The 9418-nt window shown below is 37.4% G+C and overlaps 1 protein-coding gene across 1 annotated transcript; it reads right to left on the bottom strand.

Moving 5' to 3' along the window:
- Window positions 1-763: 763 nt before the first annotated feature.
- Window positions 764-8841, bottom strand: LOC134846242 (cytosol aminopeptidase-like). The gene is made up of 7 exons (XM_063863513.1): window positions 8459-8841; window positions 7430-7665; window positions 7093-7264; window positions 4474-4762; window positions 3850-4021; window positions 3088-3217; window positions 764-1251 (listed from the first exon to the last, which is right to left on the bottom strand). Exons 1-7 carry the CDS (start codon window positions 8761-8763, stop codon window positions 954-956), a joined length of 1602 nt encoding a protein of 533 aa, XP_063719583.1. The 5' UTR covers window positions 8764-8841; the 3' UTR covers window positions 764-953.
- Between the last annotated feature and the right edge of the window lie 577 nt (window positions 8842-9418).

Raw genomic sequence — 9418 nt, 5'->3', positions numbered from 1 at the left:
ATATCTGAAATCAATTCAGATCTAACATTTACAATGAATAAATTGACTGTTAAGTCCGCTCAGTTTTTTTCGTGTAACAAAAACTGCAAGCTCACTGTTTGAACAAAGAAGCTGTTATAATGATGATATTCAATTTAACGAGAAAATGAGCAATAAATACGGAGAAACTTAGACTAAAAATACCATTTCTTGCATCGCCATAAAAATAACTCAGGACCCAATGATTTTCTGTTCCTGTAGCTCTGAGTGGAATACAAACAAAATATCTCAGACCAAAATTCATGTGCCCTCGTTAAACAATTGTTTTAAATATGGTTTCATAGAAATTTGTAAAACTGAAAACGCAGTTTTTGTTCTAACCACCAATGGTATAGGTTCGTTTTTTTGCCGTTAATCGGATTCTTAAAGAATCAAAAAGTTTCCGTCTCAAAAAATTGCCAAGTCTCAGTGTTTCGAAAAACTGATCTCCTTTTTTTCTCGTTTTTCAGACAGGAAATTTGGGATCAAAGATCTACTCTAAGTTGCCATTTTTCCAATACATTATCTATTATCAATTGGTTTTTATGGCCCATTAACTTATTCAATATCCTTTCACAAATTTTTTCTTTTTTTTATATTTTGTTATAAAAGTTTGCGAGGTCAGAATATTCTGCGCTATTTGTACAGCATCCGGCTATTCTTGTTCTTTTGTATTTTTTAGTTTTTATCAATATTCGTTCTTCAAATTACCTCCTAATAAAAGTTAGGAGTGAAAAAGTAAATTTCAAACCAAACTTATTACAGGTTTGGGGCAGAATTTAATAGCATTTTTCACGTTTAAGCATCAAAATGACGAGTGACAAATAATTTCATAGATCATCATTAGACAGACAGTCATGAGTAACTTTGTTTTTCATGTACTGCTCTTCGGAAAAGCACAATAAGTTTTCAATTGAACATTGCAACAAAATCGTTCAAGGCGAAAAATAGTTCCTGCAAAACTGTATCAGAGTCCTCGTTGGTCTGCCCGACATCCCTTTGGACAGATACTGCACTTCGTTTTTATTCTCAAACACACCCCCGATGTCCAAATGGGCCCATGAAGGACACTTGACAAAGTGGGATAGAAAAGCGGCAGCAGTGCACGCTCCCCCTCCTCTGAGGCCGGGTGAGTTGTTCAGGTCGGCTAGGGGGGAGTTGGACACTTGTCGGGTGAAGAGGGGACTGAGGGGCAGTCGCCACACTTGATCGCCAGTGGAACTGCCAGATTTCCTGCAGAAAACAAAATATTTAACCGTAAAAAGAGTCAGAAAGCTCATTTGATAAACAATATAACGAACAGTGATGTCCAAAGTAACCATTTGTTTAACAATTGGTTTAACCAATTGGTTAAAAAAATGGTTTGTTAAACTGATTTAACCAATAACCAATTGGTTCAACCAATTTGGTTACATACCGGTCTTTTTTAACCAATTAAAACTGGACCATATATTAGCTTTTCAGGAGTGCATTTTGAATCTAAGTAAGGCCAAGAAATCGTTTTTTTTTCAGCGCCACACCAAACCTTCACTAAGTCGTCCTCCATCGATTAATAAGTTGCAATTTTGGCAATTTAATACAATGGGAGAGAAAATATGGATTTTTCATGATCTAACTTTGAGAATAGCTCATTCAAAATTACTGAAAACAATGAAATGAAACATTAATCTAAGCAATTACCAGTATACAATTACAACCTCGACCTCGCATACAAAATTTTATAAACCATTTTTATTTGCGCGATTTCATGAAAAGTATAATTTATACAGAATCAATTTTCAGATTTAATATATGGTTGGGAAGGGCTTTCTACGGTAGGTCATCAGGGGGGATGGGAGGAGAGATTGTACGGTTGATCCCATTTGATATCGTCCGCCAAATTCTTGTTCCGAATACTTTTAAAGCTTGCCTCATTTACAATAAAAAAGAATGTATTTATAATTTGTTTTATCAATGTTTAAAAGCAAAATTGGTTAAATCGATTTGGGCCGAAAAAAAAATTATTAGTTATATGTTAAAAAATCGGTTCTACCTTTTTAACTGGACATCGCTGATAACGAAAGTTACATTTTTTTCCCGCCCACGCGAATATTTCCCCCCTTATATTAACCAAGAGAACGACCACCACACTAAATAAATGGCACTCTAGCAGTAAAACCAACAAACATAATGCTGGATTCTTAGCGGCTGAAAAATGATTTTAAACGAGTAAACGATCTCTCTAATGTAATTTTCACTTGGTCCGAGTTTATTTTTTATCTCAAAAACTTCGATGAGTCACTACGAGGATTAGTACCATAGGTTAGGTTTCAGGGTAGATAATAAAAAATTGAAAAATAAGATTATTCGACAAATTTCGTTTCGCTGAAACCGTTGCTTTTGAATGTATCTGATTTTTCGATCATTCTGGGTTAGCTACTAGGAGGATTTCATGACTTTTACACAGAGGCGAAGTTGCACTTCGCATACACAAGCAAAAATATGACCGATAACGCTACTGGGAAAAACTGAATGAGTAAAACTTTGAGTCTACAAAATTTCTTAAAAGAAGCATTCCAATTATGAGTCTACTTAATTGCTAAGTGACGCATTTAGAGTACCAGTCAATTTGAAAAAAAAAAGAAATTTGCCAACTAACATGCCTCAATTTATATTTGCCAACTAACATGCCTCAATTTATAGAGCCCAGGTTCGAACCCTCTAATTTTGTTGCTGGTCTCCTTCTCTACCTCTACGCTAAGATCCATGATACCTTGAAGCTTAAGTGTTATTTGTAATATAATAGCCTGTGTTAATATCCTTTGCATTGGCTGTACTTAATGGCTGATTTTTGATCAAAATGAACACTTTCAAAAAGAACACATTTTGTCGCAACAATATTTGCGACTTAGGTTAAAAAAAAAGAAAGTTCATAGTATAACACAAGCTATGCTTATGTAATCATTACAAGGGTTTATACTTGGAAATTAACTAGAAAAACAGCCTCTATTTTTTTCCTCGAAGATAACCATAGATGTTGACTTACTCATCTCGCCTCCCCTTTTGTCATGTCCTCATGTTTCGCCTCACCTGAGTAGGTCGAATAGTTTGTTGGTAGTGGTGAATACGCCAGTGAATGCAGCACCCAGAGCCACTTCCACTGCCAGGGTCAGAGTGGCCACATCCACCACTGCACTGGGCTGCCACACTTCGCTGTAGTCTACACACAAAACACATGCACACAATATACATACACAAGTCAACCAGAAAACACCGCTCACAATTCGTGCTTAATGTCGACAGATATTAAACAAAATGTTCATGGAGCAAGTAACATCAGCAGCACGTTGTCGGAGAAACTTTCTAATTTTGAAAGAAACATACTTTTTCCAAGCTAACTTACTTTAAGGTCCAGTGACAATTGGAGGTAATTTTTGTGAGGGAAAAGATTTTTTAAAATCGTTTTTCGTTTTTTCTAGGTCGACAAATCAAATTTTCTGAGCTCCACTAAAACCCAATACAGATCCAACTGGCCATGCGCCCTAAGTGAATCTTTGAAAATTTGCGCCGTATGATCACTAGTTTAAGCTGAGCTATTTTTTGGAAGGTGAAGTCAATTTATGACAGTTTATCCACAAGGGAAAAGACCACTATACAAGCTGTTCAGCTCTACGCGGAGAACCGCTGTTGTGCCCCTGCTTAAGAACTACATGAACTTTTTTTGGTTATTTTTAACGAGCACGGATCATGGTGGGTCTCGAACATCCGACCTCTCGATTGAGAAGCCGAGACGTAACCACTTCACCACCGCTCCCCACTTCACGAGTTTTGGTTGCTGTTGCAATAGCTTACCCAGTAGATCAGCGAGCACAAGCCTGCCCTCTGCGTCCGTGTTGTCCACTTGGATCGAGTGTCCACTGCGGGAGAAGATTACGTCACCGGGTTTGAATGAGTCACCACTGGGCATGTTCTCCACCAGTCCCATTAGACACACCACCCGACCACACACATTGAGACGCAGCGCCTGAACAAATAGAGAGAACCGATTTGCTTCTCACATTCTTCCCTATGCATAGTGGGTCTCGAACCAACGACCTTTCGATTGAGAGGCAGAGACTTAGCCATAAGTTAGATATCGTTGTCTCTCTGAGTTAATCGATTCTGAGCTGTTTGAGTCTTATATTACACTCACATATTATACCGGACAAAATCAGGATCACACAACGAGTGGTTAAAATCTGTGGTTGGCTTGACCTTTTTTCTAGAAAATTTACGCACTAACATGAGCTACGCAATTTTTTAATCAGGAATAGTACTTTTTTTTGTCAAAAGCGGTATTTCTTAACTGCTAGGATAGGATAAAAAATTCGCTTTGAAGCTCAACTGTTTGTGCTTCCTTTCGAAGACTACTTAAGACATCATCAGTTTTTGCAAAAAAAAATCAAATTGGCTGTAAAACTGCAAACAAACAGCTACCCCCAAAGCAGTGGCCGCCACACATGCAGCCCCGCCCATGTCCCCCCTCATCACGTCCATGAGTTTGGATGGCTTGATCGATATGCCCCCCGAGTCGAATGTGACCCCCTTGCCCACCAGAACCAGTGGCTGCACCCCCTTGTCTGCCTTGGGGTGGGTGAGGTGCAGCTCGAGCAGGTATGGCTTCTGACTGGATCCCTGGGCCACTGCCAGGAGGGCATTCATCTGCTGCTCTCTCAGCCAAGCCTCCTCTCTGATCTTGATCTCCAACTCCACTTCAGAGTCACCCCTAAACATCATTCATATCAAATTATGTCCGTTCAGAATGCAAATTAATTTAGAATATTGAAAAAAAATTCTTCAAACCAAAAATTTCCGAAAAAACCACACGAAATAAATAAATGTTTCAACTTCTTTCCTTGACGCTTAAACAGATCATGGCAAGTTACCCGAACGAAAATGAGACAAAAACAAAAAAGTTTGATGAGATATTTTGAATAAGGTTCAATTTTTATCTAGAATGATGTCAATTTGAGGATGCCACGGCGAGAACAAGTGCTAGCGCTGAACCAAAACTGGAGACTCAGCTATTAAAGACTCAACAGGCTCAATTTGATATAGTTTTGTCAACAATCGATCCGGCAGTTTGGGCGTAATTTATGATTGACTAAAAAGCAAGAAACGATCGGCTTTGGAGTAAAATATTGTGCTCGAGTTTTGCAAAATCGCATCTTAAAAACTCCGCTAAGTCTCAGCTAACTTCGCCGGATTATTTCCTGTCTAAAATCAACCCAATTTGAGAAAAACGCCTTTTCAGTTTCAAGTTTTGTTCGTTATGTCCGGATTGTCCTAAACCAACACTGTTCAAACACCAATTAGAAATTGTACGACAAGATGGATGTGAATTTTTTCCGTGATCCTAATTTAGGTGATCCCTATTACTTACGTGATCCTAGTAAAATATGCATTTATTTTGTCCAATCCGAAAAAATATATCCTTGAACTCTTTTAATCGAGAACCCTTTGGCTAGTTTAAATCAGGGATTGGTGCATAAGCATTAATATCGAGGAAGCGAAAAAAAGGCGATTGTAATTTTCAAAAACTTCTCCGAAATCAGACGGTTTCATAAGTCTATATGTCATTTTTAGTATTAACCATGCGGTACGAAACCTTGAAAAAAAATTCGAGTATATTTCTGATCTTTTTCACACAGCGGCGAAACAGAGCGTAAAACCATTTGCGATACATCACAAACATAGCACGATAAATCAGCAGACAGAAATTGAAACCAAAGCCGCTGAGCCAAAGTTTTTTTGAAAACTTCGAGCAATGCTAGATCTACCAAATCTTTGACTTGAATACAGTTCAACTATTTGAGAAAAAACAAGCTGATCAATGAGAAAGTTTTTGGGAAGGCACCCGCCGAGCAAAAAAATGTTTTCAAACAAAACTTTGAATTTTTATTAAATTGACTACAACAAAACTCATACGCATTGGAAACTTGTTTCGCTCATCGAACGATGCAATATGAAACCACTAACCCGATTGAGTATAAGCCGAACAAACATCTAAGTTGAGTGAACAAAAAAAAACAAGAAAAACGAAAAAAAGACAGTATACCGGAACGAAATTGGTAAATTGAAAACCATAAAAACAACTAATGAATAGAACGGGTATTTGAAATGCAAATATAATAAAAATGTAGATTTTAAAAAATGCTTTTGTTGGACAAGTTGTTAACAAGAATCAATCTATGATCCGAAAGAATAACTGCGAGCACAATCATTGCATAGGTAATGATTCCGTGCACACTTATGAACGGAGCATTTTTTTTTAAATAAGTATTAAAAAAAATACTAAAATTTTTTCAAAAAATATAAGTTAAAATCCACAAAAAATCTTACCTCTACCAATGGGGCTTTTGAAATGGCATTCAGAAAAACTGAGCATTGCTACGTGAACTAAACAGACAAAACTAAACAGACAGACGATAGTCCGAAAAAGCAGAAAAATGCTTGAAAGAAAACCCGGTCAGGTTCAAACCACAAACCTGTGACGTCTTAACCAGAGGTGCTAACTCTACGCCAGATGCTCTGAGTGGTTGATTGATTTTGAAATTAATATATCGCAAGAGGAAACATCTTCGAAGTCTTGCGAACAAAATTATTTCCGGGAAAAATCTAGTGCTCGGTTCCAAAACCCTAGCTTATCATAGTACACAGAGGCGTTTTGTGGCTTCGCCCCCACTAACGAGAACACGACAAAAAGCAGCCCAATAAAGTGCAATAATATAAGTGCAAGATAAAGTAGAAATAAGCCTCAAATTAGTGAAAATGAGACTACGTCTCGGATTCGATCTGCGACCTAGAGATTAGGAGTCCCACACTTTAACCACCGACGCTTCATTGATCACAAACACTAACCGCAACTAAGAAGAGAACAGATGCTAAAAAAATTCGAATGCTAGATCGTGATTATAGCAAAGTTCCACCAAATAAGTGAACACTTTCCACTTTCAATGAACACTTTTATTTGCGAGTTAAGTTAGGAAAAAAGAGGGTTCGTACTAATACCCCAGCTGCTGGCAAGTGTAATAATATTTAACTCAGATCTCTTACTTTTGTTGTTCGAAGAGGTTGACCACTTCCTCTACAAACTTCTCCGGAGTGAGTAGATTGGAGGGCATCTCCGTCAGAGTCCTGGCCATGTTCTGACAGTCTGCCAGCACAAAGCCCTCCATCCAGTCCCCTCTTCCGGCACAAGACTCATCCAGCAGCTCCAGATTCATAACTTAAAAAATATAACTTATATTATGTAATGAATATTTAACTGCAGAATAAACGGGTCGACTCATCAGAACCTCGACGCAACTTCAGAAACTGAGTTTGGTTCAAACTTGAGGCCGTCCGAAAAATTCTGCATTACCCTGCAAGTATACGAATATATTAAATGAACCTGGCTTCTTGTACTTGGCAGCCTTGTACATGTCGAAATTGTATGCAGCTAGATGACAGCCCTCACTCACAGCCCCCATCTCCCCCTGCTGCTGTCCCCCCACACTGTCCACTACCACTTCAGTCTCCTTCATAGTGGAGAGAGTGCGGATGGAGGAGGAGTAGGCCAGTCTGATCTGCTCCCTTTTTAGGTCAACTAGGGGGTCATTCAGGTTGTCCTTAGACACGGCCGCCAGGCTGAAAAAAAAACAAACTTGACCATGAACAATTTTTAAGACATATTTCTGAACAAAATGGAAAACTAACAGACCTAAATAAATGTTTTCACGTCTTTGATTGACACTTAATCAGAATAATGAAAAAATTGAGCTTCAACAAACTCCTGAAAAAAAAAGAATAACAAAAAATCACGGCCAAAGTAAGTATCTTGGCTTCGTTCATTGACCCTTAAACAGAATACTCGATATGAAAAACCGGCTGATTGTGGTAGCTAATCGGCTGCGTAGTTCTGCCATTTCTACTCAACGATTAGATGAGAAAATTTAAGTGCTCGGAAAAAACTGTTCGGACTGGTCTAAAGAAGATGGGTTTATATTTCAATTACATTTTTAGGCTCACCAAGATCAAGAATCGGCGCTGCTGCAAACAATATTTGACGGTATAGAAAGAGCAAAAAATTTGAATTTAGAACTTTTTGTTAAGCACTGAAAAAGCTAGCAAATAGCTTCTTTGACAATTGCGTAAGTGGCGTAAAAAAATTGCGGTAGTATCAACAGTTACTGATGGGAGTTACAAAATCAATCGAGCAGACCTAAAAACATCAATTTAAGTTTCTGAACCAGCTCTCCTTCGAATATTAGATCCTTTACTGGGCGCCTGTTTTCTATTACCCACTGACTTTTAACCGTTATCTCTGTTTCTGCTACATTGTAATTATTCTACAAAAACTAGGTTCAGCAAAAATGAATAGGGCTGTGATAACAAAAACAAAACACAGCTCTAAAAAAATTTTAAATTAGTTGTTTCTTGCCTGATACTCTTGTATGGCATGACATCCGAAGGCCAACTGAGTACCTTCGAAGTTCCTGGTTTAATCTGGACTCTCTTCTCCTTCAGGAAACTCTTCACACTTCCCTTCACTTGATCACTCAGCTTACTCTGCTTATCGAATGGGTCTTCTGAGCTCGGATTCCCTTCCGAGTCAACATAGATAGCTGTGATCACATTCTTAGAAGCGTCACTTGAACTCAATCTGCTTCCAAGTATGGTTACATATTTACTTTTTAACAGGAAATTGACCGAATTCTTCGATATTAACCATTTTTGAACTCTCATTTTTTCATGAAATCAAACTGACGATAAAAGTGAGTCTATTTTTTTCGTCAATTGCTTCAACAACATAACATTCAATCTAAAAAACTCCACACTTAAACGAAGATCATAACTTACAAAATCTAAGAACTTAGAGAACCATGGAAAACTAATCAACATCTCACTCAAATTCAATCAAAAGAAAAACGAAAACATTTTAAGATTTATTTCTACCTTTAAATAAAAAAGCATAAACCTCGAATAAAACATATTACGCTGTTACATCGAACAGAAAAAGTAGTTCAATCTCAACAATCTAGTAACGCCCTTCCCCAAAGAAGACACTGGCTTGCACTTTAAGAGGGGGTTTAACATATAAGTCAAGTTTGGTTTTCGATGAAGCGACTCGATTTAATTTTATATTTTCGATGATTTTTTAAAATTCCATCCCCGGGTTGACGTCCAAAAGAACAGAAATAATATCATATAGATTCCATATAGAATCATATAGTTTCCATTCAAAATTTAAAAATTGTTTTTAAGATTTTTAATACACATTTTATTTGACCATTTTGAAGCTTTCAAATAAAAAAATCGTAAAACTGTAGGATGAAAAATGCTCATCATATAAATTTTATGGGTGAAAACTGTATGATAAGCATTTTGTTAAAATAAAAAT

The sequence above is a fragment of the Symsagittifera roscoffensis genome, chromosome 5 (genome assembly GCF_963678635.1).
Source record: "Symsagittifera roscoffensis chromosome 5, txSymRosc1.1, whole genome shotgun sequence".
Taxonomy (NCBI): Eukaryota; Metazoa; Xenacoelomorpha; order Acoela; family Convolutidae; genus Symsagittifera; species Symsagittifera roscoffensis.
The sequence above is the reverse complement of the archived record's forward strand: the minus strand, read 5'-3'. Positions and strand labels throughout refer to the sequence as shown.

What these genes read in the sequence shown, in the direction of transcription:
- LOC134846242 (XM_063863513.1), bottom strand. Translation starts at nt 8,763, where the DNA reads ATGAGAGTTCAAAAATGGTTAATATCGAAGAATTCGGTCAATTTCCTG. An exon ending in TGTGCTCGCTGATCTACTGG is followed by an intron (nt 3,218 to 3,849) that starts GTAAGCTATTGC and finishes TTTTGTGTGTAG; the next exon opens with ACTACAGCGAAGTGTGGCAG. An exon ending in AAACTATTCGACCTACTCAG is followed by an intron (nt 1,252 to 3,087) that starts GTGAGGCGAAAC and finishes TGTTTTCTGCAG; the next exon opens with GAAATCTGGCAGTTCCACTG.